Source organism: Sturnira hondurensis, unplaced genomic scaffold (genome assembly GCF_014824575.4).
Source record: "Sturnira hondurensis isolate 20B ecotype Veracruz unplaced genomic scaffold, ASM1482457v3 Scaffold0007578, whole genome shotgun sequence".
Lineage (NCBI taxonomy): Eukaryota > Metazoa > Chordata > Mammalia > Chiroptera > Phyllostomidae > Sturnira > Sturnira hondurensis.
The window spans coordinates 916,271-932,139 of NW_028080209.1; the positions used below are offsets into that span (position 1 = coordinate 916,271).

The following is a 15,869-nucleotide window of genomic DNA, read 5'->3' on the forward strand; positions in this document are numbered from 1 at the left end:
CTAATTCTTATTTCTGTACAGTTAGTTTACAAACTAAAACAACGTAAGATACAAAAGCTACACAATGTTGGAAAAATGGCAGGCTTCTGCCTCAGAGCACTAGTAAAACACCCAGAGAAGAATGACCCTGCCACCCTCTGCCAGGCCAGACTAATACTAGGTTGTGCCCAGAGTTCCTTTCCATCCCAAATACTGTCCATTGTCCATTGGGAAATGCAGGCAACTGCAGCACAATCATTCAAACACCCTCGAGGAAGAGAGCCAGAGAGCCAGAGCCAGCCAGCAACCATCCCAGAGCCTGAGAGTGCTTCTTTTATTTCAAATCTTCTCACCCATAGTTCCATGTGCTGTGGAGGCATTCAGCTTTTCAGCCAATCCTGTCCTAGGCTGTTTATCAATGCCTTGGGCATCCTCTGCCCACAGCCCCTCCCCAGAGCCCCTCCCCACTCCTTCCCAGTTGGTCTGATCAGATCTCTTTGTATCAATCTTGAGACACTGGAAAAAGGTTAGCATATCAAACTCAATCACAGCAAGGAGAAATAAAAAAGAGATGACATCAATAAAATGGGAATGAAATCAGAAAAGCTGGTGTTTGTGCTGCCTATCATTACCAGAGCCAATAATCAGAGACAGAGATTGAATCTTTTTAAATAATATATTTTATTGATTATGCCATTACAGTTGTCCCATTTCCCCCTTTCATTCCCCTCCACCCTGCGCACCCCCTCCCGCCCACATCCCCCTCTTTAGTTCATGTCCACGAGTCGTAAGTTCTTTAGCTTCTACATTTCCCACACTACTTTTGGCCTTCTTCTGTCTATTTTCTCCCCACTGTCTACGCTACTTATTCTCTGTCCCTTCTCCCCCTCTTTCCTCCTCCCACTCCCCTGTTGCTAACCCTCCATGTGATCTCCATTTCTGTGGCTCTGCTCCTGATCCAGCTGTCTGCTTTTGTTTTAGGTGTTGTTGTTAATAACTGTGAGATTGCTGTCCTTTCACTGTTAATATTTTTCATCTTCTTTTTCTTAGATAAGTCCCTTTAACATTTCATATAATAAGGGCTTGGTGATGACGAACTCCTTTAATTTGACCTTATCTAAGAAGCACTTTATCTGTCCTTCCATTCTAAATGAAAGCTTTGCTGGATAGAGCAACCTTGGATGTAGATCCTTGCCTTTCAAATATTTTTTTCTAGTCCCTTCTTGCCTGTAAGGTCTCTTTGAGAAATCAGCTGATAGTCTTATAAGAACTCCTTTGTAGGTGACTGTCCCCTTATCTCTTGCTGCTTCTAGAATTCTCTCCTTCATTTTAATCTTGGCTAATGTAATTATGATGTGCCTTGGTGTGTTCCTTCTTGGGTCCAACTTCTTTGGGACTCTCTGAGCTTCCTGGATTTCCTGGAAGTCTATTTCCTTTGCCAGATTGGGGAAGTTCTCCTTTATTATTTGTTCAAATAAGTTTTCTACTCGTGGCTGTTCCTCTTCCCCTTCTGGTACCCCTATAATTCAGATGTTGGAACATTTAAAGATGTCCTGAGGGTTCCTAAGCCTCTCCTCATTTTCTGTTTGGTTGTTTCTTTCTCCCATCTGGTCCACTCCATTGATTTGAGTCCCAGTTTCCTTTCCATCACTATCAGTTCCCTGTGCATTTTTCTTCATTTCACTTAGTGTAGCATTCATTTTTTCCTCTAATTTGTGACCAAAATCAACCATTTCTGTGAGCATCCTGATCACCAGTGTTTTGAACTGTGCATCTGATAGTTGTCTATCTCTTGGTTGCTGAAAAATATTGGCTCTTGGGCTTTGATTAGTTCTTCTGTTTGAGCCATACTTTTTTGGTCAGGTCATGCCTGTTATGTATGAGGGGCGGAGCCTTAGGCGTACACCAGTGGGGGGCAACCCACATCACTGGATTGTAATGCCGTATGTGGGAGTAGGATCAGAGAGGGAACAATGGTGCTTGTTCTGCTCTCTCTCAGATTTCAGTCCCCTCTGATGCTTTCCACAAGCAAATTGGGCCCTTCTGGTGCTGGTTCCCAGGTGGGTGGGTTTGTGTACATTCTAGGACCCTGTGGGTCTCTCCAACAAATGCTTCTGTGAGGCTGGGAGTCTCTCCTGGCACTTTTTCAACTGGTGCTCTTAGGTTTTATTTCCCAGAAGCTGGAGCCCTGGGTTGCATGGTCTGTCTCACTGCCCATTTTTGCCTGGTTTATCTGTGTACAGAAGTGTGATCACAGTCAGCCCCGTGTCACCTGCACTCCTGGGTCTGGCAGCCACTGCCTTTTCCTGCTGTGACCTCTCTCTGCAGGCCGCCAACTCTGCCCCTCTTACAGGTCTGGTTGAATGATTGTCAGACTTCTGTGCAGTTCAATTTTCTGTCTGTTCTGGTTGTGTTTTTGTTTCTAAATCTTTGTTGTCCTTAATTTTGGTTGTGCAGGGAGGCACAGTATTTCCACCTACACCTCCATCTTGGCTGGAAGTCCCCACACTTGAGTTTTCAGGGACTGAATCTTTATGGGCACTTTATTCAGATGGCCGGCAATCTGAGAAGAAGGCAGCTTTGTACCCTAATAGATCATCTTACATTCCATGCCAAACCAACCCTTTTTATGAGAAAAGAAAAGTGTAAGTAAGGGGTTTGGAATTCAGAGAAAAGGTTATTCAGATAAAAAATTGCAGCATTCTTCCATCTGTTGACCAGTGATTTTTATCTGTGTCCTAGTCAGCAGAGTTCTCTCCCAGGAGGACAGTGGCTCAGACACCATCTCCGTTGCTTGCAGTCCCCTAGGGCACAAAGGTAGAACTGCTTGTGGTCTCTTGGAGTCAGGGTGGGTCAAACCTTCAGTTCCTGGAACAATAGCTTTTTATATGCATTGATTCCTTAGCTTATTAGCTATTATCTAAAACTAAAATTTTCCAACTTTTGAGTCCATCATCCTTCCACAGTTAAACTGGCTTATTTCTATGAGATTGATTTCATGTGGAAGTATTTATTTTGCTGTTGAGCATGTTTCTTAGCATCAGACTGTCTGGTAGGGGGCTAAGAAACACATTTAATTGCAGATTCCCATTAAGAGGGCACATTGTACGCAACAACAAGCTATGATAAAGCACAAAACAGGTTTTAGCACAGTTGACTTAAAAGGTGCACACACTCTAGCTGGGGCTACATTAGTGACTTCTAAGGAAAACACTTCCCTGTCCTTTAGAGTTACCACAGGTCCCCAGTTATAAATGTCAGAGTAGGTTATTTTCTTATTGACATAAGCTTAAACAAAGTATAAGTTTGAAAGCTTTCCAAGGGAGTACAAACACCTATAAGACATGTAGTGGAAGTTTGTTCAACCTAAGTTCCTCCTGCGAGACAAAATTCAGAGATGTTTAGAACATTTTTCCTAAATATACCAATATTTTCATCTCATTTGAAAGGAACAAGTTCTCCATAACATGGGGTTAAACAAAAAGTAATGAAAAGAATATAAGGCATTGTTTTCGAAAGATGACTTTCAGGTCTTCTTGAGGTTCGGTGGTCCATTGTTCCTCCAGTGCTTTCTTTACTGCGGTGTGAGGAATCCAAGGTTTTATTCCTGCCAATTTCACTGCAATTGGGGTGGTGAGGAGTACATTCCAAGGTCCAGTCCACTCTCCTCCTGATTGGCTCTGGGGATCCTGACTTTCAAGTCTTGAGTAGCACCTTATCTCCAGGCTCAAAGGAATGTAGCCAAACATGGGGGGAGAGGTCTCCAATACAAGCAAGGTCATTAATTACAGGTAAGGTATGACTTAAATGTGGTGCACATTTCTTTACCTCCACTTCTTGATCTACACACATATCTCCCACCCCAATCATAGCCTGAAATGGCCACCTGTACACAATTTCATAAAGACTCAACTGAATCCCACTTCGAGAAGCCACCCTTATCCTGAGCAGAGCAATAGGTAAAGCTTGATCCCAATGAAGAGGAGTTTTTTGGCAGAGCCTGGCTATATTTTCCTTCAAGGTGCGATTCATCTTCTCTACCTTCCCAGAAGCCTGAGCTCTCTGTGCCTTGTGGAGTCCCCACTTGATCCCTAAAAATTTACTAAGCTTCCGTGTAATTTCTGAAACAAAAGCAGGTCCTTTGTTTCTCTGGTTGTTGCTGAGTAGTCCAAAGTGAGGAATTATTTCCTTCAGTTGGGCTTTCACTCTCTCTGAGGATTTCTCAGTTCTAGTAGGATAGGCTTCCACCCATCCTCAAAAGGCATCAACAAAGACTAACAAATATTTCCACACTCGGACCCTTGGCATGTGGGTAAAGTACATTTTCCAGTCCTCAAATGGGGACTGTCCTTGGTATTGTTCTCTTCTCTCATTTTTTTCTCTTCTTTCTTTTGATGGGGGTTTGTCTTGAGGTTCTTCTTCCAGCACACAAACTATCAGCTATAGTTTTCCATATGGCTTTAGAAATTCCAGGACTGTGAGCCATGGTTTAATATAGGTGGTTAATGATTTCCTTACATAGTGACTGGCCTCATGCAAATGCTTCATGACTGGCTCTACTTAATATTCAGGAAGCAGTATAACTCCCTTCTTATTCTTTCTCTGTCTACTATCAGCACCTTCTTGATCAAAACCCCCAACTCTTATCTTTCTCTAAGTCTGCAGTTGAATATTCATGGTTCGAATTGTGACAAGTCTAGAACAGGTACCAAAGGCATTATAAACATTCTTTTATTGGCCCCTTTCGCTGCTTGATCAGTCAGACTGTTTCCTCTAGCTATTTCAGTGCCCTCCTTCTGATACCCCAAACAGTGCATAATTGCCACCTGTAAAGGTACCTGGACAGCTTCTAACAATTTTAAAGTTTCTGCTGCATGCTTAATCTTCTTTTTATTGGAGGTTAATGGTCCTCTTTTCTTCCAGAGTGAACCAAGTGCATGCAAAATTAGGAAATTGTAGCTTGAGTTGCTACACACATTCACTCTCTTTTTGCGCAAGAATTCCAGTGCCCTCACTGCAATAAGTTCAGCTTTCTGAACAGAGGTTCCCAGCAGCAAGGCCTAGGCCTCCACTACTCCTTCATGAATCACAACTGCATACCCAGCCCTGGCTGGTATTGCCCAGGGAATTGAGCGCCAGCCTGTGGACCAAAGGGTTGCTGCTTTGGTTCCCAGTCAGGGAACATGACTGGGTTGCAGGCCAGGTTCCCAGTTGCGAGCTTGAGGGAGGCAACCAATTGATGTTTCTCTCCCTCTCTCTCTCTCCCTCCCTCCTTTTCCCTCTCTCTAAAATAAAATAAAATATATATTTTTAAAAAACAACTGCACACCCAGCCTTTCTGTTTCCTTTGTCCGTATAACTGCTTCCATCTGCATATAGAGTCCAGTCTGCCTCTTCTACAGGATGGATCTATAAATTAATTCTCCTAGAATGCACTTCATCAGTTATCTCAGCACAGTCAGGTATTAGCACAGCTAAGCGAGGCTCTGGGAGAAGAGAGGCAGGATTTAACTTATAGTTTTGAGGGAAACGTTGAGATGGTCAAGAATTGCTTGGTACCTGCCCACTCTTCCAACAGTCAGCCACAAATTTCCATTTTGCTTCAGGACACTCAACAATTGGTGGGATGCATAAATGGTGATAGACTGTCGTGAGGAAAATTTTTCAGCTTCCTGTGAGAGCTCACAGTTGGTTATCACAGCTCACAGGCAGGCTGGCCACCCCTGAACAGTGTGATCCACTTTCCTTGACATGCATGCAGTGGGTTGGGGAATGTCGCTATGCATTTGGGTGAGGATTCCTAGAGCAATGCCCCACCTTTCATGAATATATAATTGAAAAGGTTTTAGTTAGTTTGGAAGCCCCAAGGCCCAAATGAAAGAGCAGAACAAAGCTCCAAAAATAGAACTAGGCCATGAAGAGAGAGCCAACCTATCACATGCAGATTTCAAAACACTGGTAATCAGGATGCTCACAGAAATGGTTGAGTATGGTCACAAAATAGAGCAAAAAGTGAAGGTTATGCAAGGTGAAATTTAAAAAAATATACAGGGAAGCAACAGTGAAGGGAAGGAAACCAGACTCAAATCAATGATTAGGAACAGCAGGAAGAAATAAATATTCAACCAAAACAGAATGAAAAAGAAAAATTCAAAAAATTGAGGTGAGGCTTAGGAATCCCTGGGACAACTTTAAATGTTCCAACATCTGAATCATAAAGGTGCCAGACGGAGAAGAGGAAGACAAAGAAATTGAAAACTTATCTGAAAAAATAATGAAGGAAAACTTCCCTAATCTGGTAAAGGAAATAGACTTCCATGAAGCTCAGAGAGTGCCAAAGAAGTTGGACTCAAGGAAACACACACCAAGGCACATCATAGTTACATTATCCAAGATTAATGATAAGGAAAGAATCTTAAAAGCAACAAGAGAAAAGGAGACAGTTACCTACAAAGGAGTTCCCATCAGACTGTCAGCTGATTTCTCAAAAGAGACCTTACAGGCAAGAAGGGGCTGGAAAGAAGTACTCACAATCATAAAAGGCAAGGACCTACATCCAAGATTACTCTGTTCAGCAAAGCTATCATTTAGAATAGGGCGAATAAAGTGCTTCCCAGATAAGGCCAAGTTAAAGGAGTTCATTATCATCAAGTCCTTATTATATGAAGTGTTAAAGGGACTTATCTAAGAAAAAGATAAAAAATATGAACAATAAAATGACAACAAACTCACAACTATCAACAACTGAACCTACAAAACAAAAACAAAAATGAACTAAGCAAACAACTAGAACACAAACAGAATCACAGAAATGGAGATCACATGGAGGGTTATCAGTGGGGAAGTAGAGGAGGGAGAATGGGGAAAAGGTATAGGGAATAAGAAGCATAAATGGTAGGTACAAAATAGACAGGGGGAGGTTAAGAATAGTATAGGAAATGAAGAAGCCAAAGAATGTATACGTGTGACCCATGGACATCAACAAAGGGGGGAATGCAGGTGGGAGGGGGAGGTGCAGGGTGGAGGGGAATAAAGGGGAAGGGAAAAATGTGACAACTGTAGTAGCGTAGTCAATAAAATGTACTTCAAAAACCAGAATATAAATTCCCTACAGACAACACACCTCTGTAGGTGTGTCCCAGGGTGCCCCTCCCTGCTCCGTGCCCTTGGTAAGCAGCAGCCTGAGTGCCCATCTGAGTACAGTCCCGCTCCTCCCCCCACTTGGGATCCCCCATAGGAACCAAGGCAAGTGAGGATTGTTGTGAAGGGAGTAGTAGTTTTGTGGAGCCACGCTTTGTACAAGAAAGGCGTTTCCTAAGTATATGATGAATTAATGAATAACTGAATTGAACAATGATGGATGTAAGAAAATATGGGCAGAAAATTACAGAAGTAAGCATTTAGTTCAAACACACAGAAAACCGTTCCAATGACCATGGCTTAAAAAAAAAAAGACAGAACATGAAACTACCATTTCATCAGAGATCTAGGGATTCTTAACCTTTTTACACTTTGGACCCCTTTGGCAGTCTGGTGAAGTCTTAGTCTTAGTAGAGTCTTAGAATATATTTTCAACTGCATAAAATAAAACATACAGGATTACAAAAGAAAACAATGATATTGAAGTATAGTTATCAAAATGAGAAACAAGTGTGTGATGATAAATAAGATGTAGTGGTGAGTCTAACCATGACCATGACCACAAAGCAATGATGAGCATGTACAACATCTCAAAATTTCTGCAAGTGAAAGGTGATTTAAAAAAAATCTGTGATTCTGCCTGGGGCAGGAGGAGGGCAAAGTGAGAAAAATAGCATAAACAATAAAATACACGAAAAAGTCTGGGATTCCTGTTGGTGACAGTCACTGGTACTGCTAATTCTGTGCTGGCTTGTTGCTTACATTTATCATTGGAAGAAATGTTAAATTTTAGTTTGCAGTTAGTGAAAATAAAATGTTGTTTTTCCATCCTCATTCACAGATCTGTCGGTTCCCTGGGTAAGGGCCCAGCAACACAGACAGCCAAGTGTCTGAGAGGGAAGGGAGCTCAGTGAACAACATGCTCCTTCCTGCCCATGAACCTTCTGACCCTTGGTCCCTGCTACCTGGATGCTGGGACAGTCCAGGTTTTTGTCCTTTTCCAAAGCCTGCCCGTTTAGCTTTTCCTTCAGTTCTAGAAATATCCTTTCAATAACTTATTCTTCTTGGAGTTAATTTGGTATTTCTCTATAGCCAGCTGTTCCCTCCGCTCCATGACTCCCAGACCAGAGACTTGGCTCAAAGGGTGAATGTGGCACAGGACGTCCAAGCCAGAGTGGCTGTGTGATGTGGGGCTCACTACAAATTCAAGTATACAAAATGGGAAGAACAGCTCCTTACAGGGCACGTATGTGAATCCAGTGAGATGAAATATCTGCTCTGTAAGATCAGGGTCCACAGGACACAGAATCAATAAATGTATCTTGGTATAATGAGTACCGTATCTGAAAATACTCAGTAAATTCTAAAATGCAAAGTGAGTTGCTGTATCCAATATTCCCAGGACAAAGAGAGCTGATCTCTCTTTTTCCCCTCAAAGTTTTGTCTTAGTGTTGCTTTCTCCTTTTGTCCTTGAATCTTTGCCCTAAATCTATGTTGGAACCCAGCCAATTTGTCTGCTTCTTCTAATGTCTGCTTTCTGAAACCAGAAAAGTCACCCTTATTAAGTGGAGGGTGGATGGGTCCATATGGATAGGATGGGGAGAAAAAAGGATGTCTCTCATTTTTTTTGTCCTTGAGAGTACATATCCATATTCTTTTGTTTTTTAAGGTTTTATTTATTTTATTTTTAGAGAGAGGGAGAAAGAGAGGAAGAGAAACATCAATGTGTGGTTGCCTCTTGCACGTCCCTTACTGGGGACTTGGCCCGCAACCCAGGCATGTGCCCTGACTGGGAATCAACCTAGTGACCCTTTGGTTCACAGGTGGGCACTCAGTTTACTGAGCCACACCAGCCAGGGCTACATATTCTATAGCTCTGAAACTGATGCTGAGATGAGCACCCTTATGTTATGTAGAAACAGAGCTGTAGAACACAGAAATATTTCCCAGAGAGTCCGATTAATAACTCAGAGCAGAGCTGTGGACAAAGAGAAAAATGACTTGTTAAAAAAGATTGAAATCCCTGAACAGCGTGGGGTTGCTGTATACCTCCAAGCCCTTCCTATTTGACACCAGGTGAAAATAGGGCCCCTTGTACCAGATACAGACTCCATTCTTGGAGCTTGACACAACCCTGTCCTGGGAAGTGACCCCAGATACTTTCAGATATGTGAGGCCAGTGTGTCCATCATCAGCAAAACGAACTAAGTGAGGAAGAAAGTTGAGGGGCAGTGATGTTAACCAAAAGTTACAGCCTGGGGATCACTTCTAAGGTCACCGCAATGTCCCATCTAAGTAAGGGTTTTTCAGCTGAAGAGAATCCTTTGGTGCTTCAGCAAGGAGGCATGGAAGAAGCCTTGCAGCCGAGAACTCCATCTCCTGGTCGATGCTGCCCCCTGGACGTCGGCAGAGGTATCACGGCTCCCATTCACGCAATTCTGCCTCCTTTTCATCCCACACCGGGGGACTTCGGGTCAGAGATTTCATACGGATCCCCGGGAGACTTCAATGTCCCTGAAAACTGTGTGCTCCAGTATAATGTGAATACCTCCAGGTTCCAGAACACGAGTCTCCTCACACGCTAGCACTGTGGCCTGCAAAAAACCTCGTTTATCAGCCAAGTCTGAATATTTGGGTTCGGGGGTTGGATAGAATGGAAGGTCAGAAACTGAGAAAATCTAAGGTGTCTGCCTGCACGGGCCTTCTTCCACTGGAGCATTAGTTGACTACCAATGATGTCGCCTATGAGAGGGCGGGGGAGGGACAGTCTCCCTCGCAAGGTATGGTTGACTTTCTCTTCGAACCCGCTCTTTGTCAAAGCAGCCTGCGCCTCCCCTGTTCTCCTCAGGTTGAAGCTGGAGTCAGGTCAAATATGAAATCATCTGTATCCCCCAAGGTTGAAACCTAGAAGTGGGGTGTGGGTATTGGTGGGTAAGAAACGAGAAGCAGGAAAGAATGTGGCAAAACAGAGGATTGCCAGGGCTGCCTACCTGGACGAGCCTTCCGCCTCTTAGAGCCCAGCACACCGCCGCCTAGCACAGGGCAGGCCTGGGGCGGAGAGTCAGGCAGAATAAAGCGGAGAAGGCGTTGATAGGAGGCGGAAAGCGGTGCTGGGGGTGCCAGGTGAGGTCAGCTACGGATGCTGCCTTGGTTCCGTATGGGGAGTCCGAGCCAATCCAGAGCCACTTTCAGTCCCCGACACCGGCACACTTAGCCTCGGGTGCCAAGGCGCTCAAAGCAGCCAAGCCCAACCTCTGTAGCCAGAGTGCTGCTGTCGGAGATGGGTTGGGGTGGAACCCAAGAAAAAACCAGAGCTGAGAGGGCGACCCTCCACCTCACCCCCTCCCCGCGGCAGCCAATCGGGAGCATCCGCCAACTGCGACCAGCCAAGGAACTAGCCAGTCTTCGCTGCACTGCCCTGCGCTGGACACTTAAGATCCACCGGTACGACCATGTGCGGTGCCTATAAGGACACCTTTGCCAGCCGGGGCTGGCTGGACCCGCACCCCGAGGGCATAAGCGGAGAATAGAAACTGTTTTCCTTCTACAATCCACCAAGCCCTGGGATGGAATGATTAGGATGTAAGGGCATAGTTATCAGAGGAAACATCGCCTAATTACCATTCACCCAACTGCCCCTCTTACTCGCAGGACTTAAAGGCACCCCTGTGTCTCTCCAGTCCAGAGTCTAAGTTCAGATGAAGTGTATAAGCAGAGGCAGCAGGAGGACTTAAGTCAAATACAGAAGTGGGTGAAAGGCACACCATGCAAAGCTGGCTTACCCCTGCCCCAACTGGTGCGGGTGCTACAAGCCCTCTGCAAGGGGCTGTGACAGCCACAACCAGAGCAGGTAGAGAGTTGATGTTGAAGGAACAGCAATCCCAGTCAGATCCAAGGGATGGTATCCAAGGAAAGCCAGTGTGGGGGGTCCCAAGGCAGCCCTTGCACCAGTGCCTGATGCTGCACAGCCATGTACCCAGCACTCGCATCTGCCATTCTAACCAGGGGCCACCTTCTTCCACCAGGGAGGTTACTCATGAAATAATCTCCACCCTAAAACCAATGCAGTCACTTTGGCCTAAAGCAGCTAGAGGTGTTCCTTTTTCAACACCAACCAGAAGGGATGTAAGCCCAGGACATATTCGAAGATGGAGGTGACGCTGGAGTAGAAATGGGGCTACTTGCAGGTCCCAGGAGGAAGGAGAAAGAAAATGGGAGAGAAGTTGTGTCATATTAATATTTATTGTTCTCTGCAGACTGACCTTGGAGTATCTCTCAAGCCAGGAGGGGAACTGCTTAGTGTTGAAGTTGCTGAGATCTTAGGTCAAAACTACAGAAAAGAAACCACTTTGCATGGGGGGAAAAAAAAGATAAATCAATGATTTGGAGGCAGTCTCCCCTTACCCGCAATTAATTTCAAGAGTTGAGGCTTCACACCTAAAGACATGCTGACAAGAGCTTAATGAACCAGAGATTGAGAGAGCCTTGGGTTTTTGAGTTTTTTTAGAGGGAAGGGGTAGAGGGGGTGACAAAAGACAAAATTAGAGAATGATAAATGGCACTCTGGGAGCCCAGGGAAAGGTGGTCCTGGGAACCCTGAAGACACTGGGAGATTCAGAAAGCTAAAGAGACCCAGCCTATCCTGGGTAAGCAGGGTCCTGGAATGCAGGCAGGGTGAGGCATGTCACAGACCTGGGAGGCAAGGGAGGAATCGGAGGGGCACGCCAGGTGAGGAAGGGGACAGGACGGGATACAGGAGTCCATGAAGAGGGTTGGTGAATCCCAGCGTCCGGCACATCAGAAGTTGGGCTTGTGCTTCTTGAGCTCCACCATAAGGTGGTGAATGTTGATAAGCTCAGCCCGGGCAGGGAGAGCTCGGAGCTGCGGCTGAGACAGCACCCGGTGGAAACGATGATAAAGCTGGATCAGCTGGGTCAATGCTCCCTGGTCAGAGAAAGTCAAGGAGGGGTAAGACTGTGGGGTGGCGCTAAGGATGATGATTAAGAATCAGGTTAGGGCCCTGGCTGGTGTAGCTCAGTGGATTGCGCATGGGCCTGTGAAACAAAGGCTTGGTGATTCGATTCCCAGTCAGGGCACATGCTTGGGTTGCAGGCCAGGCCCCCAGTGGGGGACACATGAGAGGCAACCACACACTGATGTTTCTCTCTCAGTCTTTCTTCTTCCCTTTCCCTCTCTCTAAAAATAAATAAAATATTTTTTTAAAAAAAGAATCAGGTTAGGGATTATCCAGAACTTTGGGCATAGCTGGTAGGTGAAGATCAAGGGTCACTTGGATGACGCTGAGCCCAGGGAAAAGGGGGATAAATGAGTGATGGGGGCAGGGTGGGAGTTGGGGCTGGGAGTTGCAGGTCACCTGGATGATACTAGTTCCATTTCTGAAGTTGGTGAAACTCCGCATTACATCCTGACTCAGAGACTCCACTGATGATTTCCAGGAACTACCAAAGCCACGGATCAGCTGAGTAACCCGGGCTGATGGTGGGATAAAAGAGATAGTGTCAGACAGGGACAAGGCTAAATGATCTTTGACCCCACACAGTCCTCCCCAAAGTACAGCCATCCTCACCATCCAACTCCTCTTTTCTGGTGCTCTCCCAATCCCTTCTTTCCTGCTCCACCCGCTGCCCATGTAATCTACATTCTCTCATTTTTCTTTTCCAATAATCTTACCACAGACCCCATTACTACCACACCATTCTCATACCTTCCTCCCCTCGAAGTCGCTCAGCCTGTCCACGCTCAATCAAAGCCTCCGCCTCCTTCACAAATGCCACCAGACCCCCAAAAGGGGGAGATAGCAACTCTTCAATGAATTCCTGGAGAAACACACACAGTTGAGTGTCCTGGCGTCAGCAGATTTTTCCAATTCTGGTATCATGACGGGTGAGGTCCTTAGAACATTCCCACAGCATAACAGCTAAACCTGCAAGGTCATATACCTTAAAAAACTGCTGGTTGCACAAGAGGTAGGGGAAATCTTCAAGGCTTCCAATCCTCAAAAATAAATCCCCCTGTACTGGAAAGATGGTTTAACTAACTGAACTACCTAGCCAGGTTGTTGTACATTCTTTATGAAATGTTTAAAGAAGTTAAAGATACAGACACAGGCTCCAGCCAGCTAGTTCAGTTGGTTAGAGCAACACATCATGGTTGTGGACTAGATACCTTGTCAGGGCACATAAAAAAAACCCAACCAGCCCTGGATGGTGTGACTCAATGCACTTAGTGCCAGCCTGTGAACCAAAGGGTCACTGGTTCAATTCCCAGTCAGGGCACATGCCTGGCTTGCAGGCCAGGTCCCCAGTAGGGGGTGTGCAAGAGGCAACTGCACATTAGTGTTTCTCTCCCTCTTTTTCTCCCTCCCTTCCACTCTCAATAAACAAACAAACAAATAAATAAGAGGTAACCAGTGAATACATAAAGAAGTGAAACACTAAAATGTTGCTGTTTCTTCTCCCCCCACTTCCTCTCTCTAAAATCAATTAAAAAAATTTTTTTTGAAAAGGTGACCTAACAAGAGGAAACCTTAAAAAAGAAAAAAAGATACAGACACAAAGATAACCAGTTGCCAAGATAAGGAATGAAGAGAGTTCAAACAACATGGAATTTTTTAGAAATTACTTTTTAAAATAATTTGTTTTAGGGGTTCGAGTCAAGATGGTGGCATAGGTAAATGCAGTCACTCAAATCCTCCCACAACCACGTCAAAATTATAACCAAACTACAGAACAAACATCATTCAGAATTGCCTGAATCTAGCTGAACAGAAGCTCTACAACTAAGGATATAAAGAAGCCACAAGGAGGATGGTGCGAGGGGTGGAAACAAACAATGGGCTATTCTCACACCCAGGAGTGACGGATACACATCAGGAGGTATACATCGGCTGTAGAGGTCCCCCCCTGGGGAGCAAAAGGTCCCAGCCCCACACCGGGCCCCCCAGCCCAGGGTTCCAGAGCCAGGAAGACAAGTCTCCATAACTTCTGGCTATAAAAACCAGCAGAGATTGTGGTTGAGTGACATGAGGAACTTCCAGAGCCCTAACCAGTTCCTCCTGAAGGGCCTGCACAAGGTCTTACTCACTGTGATTTCCAGCAATAGAGCACCAGGGACATAGGAAGAACTGAATAGTCTGAAATCAGGGTAAAAGATGGAGGGGCAGCTTTCTCCCAGACAGAAGTGCTGACAGAGAGCCTTATTCCTGTCCTGAGCCCTCCCCCAAAGAACCATGTCTGAGTCTCCATCAACCTGGCTAACACTGTTCTCCTTGCCCTGGTGATTCCCTAAGAACTCCCCTCCATACCCCACCCAAACTGTGGGCCCACACAGCTATTTCCAGTGGCTTTTCCAAACAAATGACCTGTTTTGGATCAAGCCTTAGACTTTCCTAAAATCTCTCAAACAAGCAGCATCTGGCCTCAGTGTGCCCCTTACCTCTCTCACTAAGTGGCCCCAGGCCTGGCGCTAGTGGTGGCCCACAATGGTTCACAGCTTTGCCTCTCCTGGGCATCTCCAAGCCCAGGAAAAGTAGCAGCTATCTGCATATCACTTTGTAGCTCATGCTACATGGCCATGGGCAGGGCACAGGAGGCAGCAGACCTTGGCCTGCACCTCCTGGGAGTCCCCAGGGCCATTGTACGCAGTAGACAGCTTCAGACCACATCAAAGACCACCACCCAACTACCTCTTCAAGTAGCACATTCAAGGGCACCAGACTTAGTGGGCACCAAGAGCCCGGCTCAAGTTAAGTCTTGTTCTGTGGGGGTCAGCTCCTGTATAGCGGATCCTCCACAGTGCTCACAGCCTGTCCTCACAATTGATCTGACGTAGTGTAAATCCCACCCATTGACTGCCAACAGCAATCAAGGCTCAACTACAATAGAAGGGTGTACACGGCCAACACGGAAGGCACACCTGGAGTACCCAATTTGATGATTGGGGAGGTTGTGCAGCTGGATTCTACAGAACACCTACTACATAAAGGCCACTCTACCAAGTCCAGGAAATGTAGCAGCTTTTGGTAACACATAGAAACAAACAGAGGGAAGTAGCCAAAATGAGGAGACAGAGAAACATGTCCTAAATGAAAGAACAGAACAAAGCTCAGAAAAAAAAACTAAACAAAGGAGACAAGACAATGCAGAGTTCAAAACACTGGTTATAAGGGTGCTCAATGAACTTAGGGGAAGAGTATATGAACTCAGTCGAACTTCAACAAAAAGACAGGAAACATAAAAATGGAGATAGAAAACATAAAAAGAACCAGTCAGAAATAAAGAATACATTAACTAAAACGAAGAATACATGATAGGGAATCAACAGTGGAGTAGATGAAGCAGAGGATCAAATCAGAGATCTGGGAGACAAGGAAGCAGCATACACCCAATGAGAACAGCATAAAGAAAGGATTCAAAAACAAAGAGGATAGTATAAGTAGCTTCTAAAACAACTTCAAGCACACCAACATTCGTAAAATTGAGGTTCCAAAAGGAGGAGAGAAATGGATTGAAAACCTATGTGAAAAAAATAATAGTGGAAAATCTGGTTAAGAAAATAGACATATATCCCTGGCTGGTGAAGCTCAGTGGATTGAGCACAGGCCTGTTACATTCTTAATATTGTAAGGGAGGGGGACACAGGGAGTAGAATACAAAAGGAAGTTCAGCTAATAGGGATGACCTGCCCTAACACAGCACTGTAAGTCACATGAGTGATCTTGCAACATGGCT

At 45.1% G+C, this 15,869-nt stretch overlaps 1 protein-coding gene and 1 long non-coding RNA gene across 5 annotated transcripts in view; both read right to left on the reverse strand.

The window, feature by feature from the left end:
- Window positions 1-3,403: 3,403 nt before the first annotated feature.
- On the reverse strand, window positions 3,404-5,445 carry LOC118991557 (uncharacterized). The gene is made up of 2 exons (XR_005067442.1): window positions 5,416-5,445; window positions 3,404-4,070 (listed from the first exon to the last, which is right to left on the reverse strand). It is a non-coding gene; the product is annotated as an uncharacterized LOC118991557 (long non-coding RNA).
- A 5,896-nt stretch (window positions 5,446-11,341) lies between these two features.
- The window catches only part of VPS52 (VPS52 subunit of GARP complex), a 30,975-nt gene continuing 26,447 nt past the window's right edge, over window positions 11,342-15,869 (reverse strand). For all 4 annotated transcript variants that reach the window (XM_037052730.1, XM_037052731.1, XM_037052732.1 and 1 more), the window contains 3 exons: window positions 12,845-12,956; window positions 12,494-12,612; window positions 11,342-12,063 (listed from right to left, as the gene is read on the reverse strand). In XM_037052730.1, the coding sequence (XP_036908625.1) occupies window positions 11,917-12,063; window positions 12,494-12,612; window positions 12,845-12,956 (378 nt within the window). In that variant the 3' untranslated portion in view covers window positions 11,342-11,916. The remainder of the gene's footprint in view (window positions 12,064-12,493; window positions 12,613-12,844; window positions 12,957-15,869) is intronic.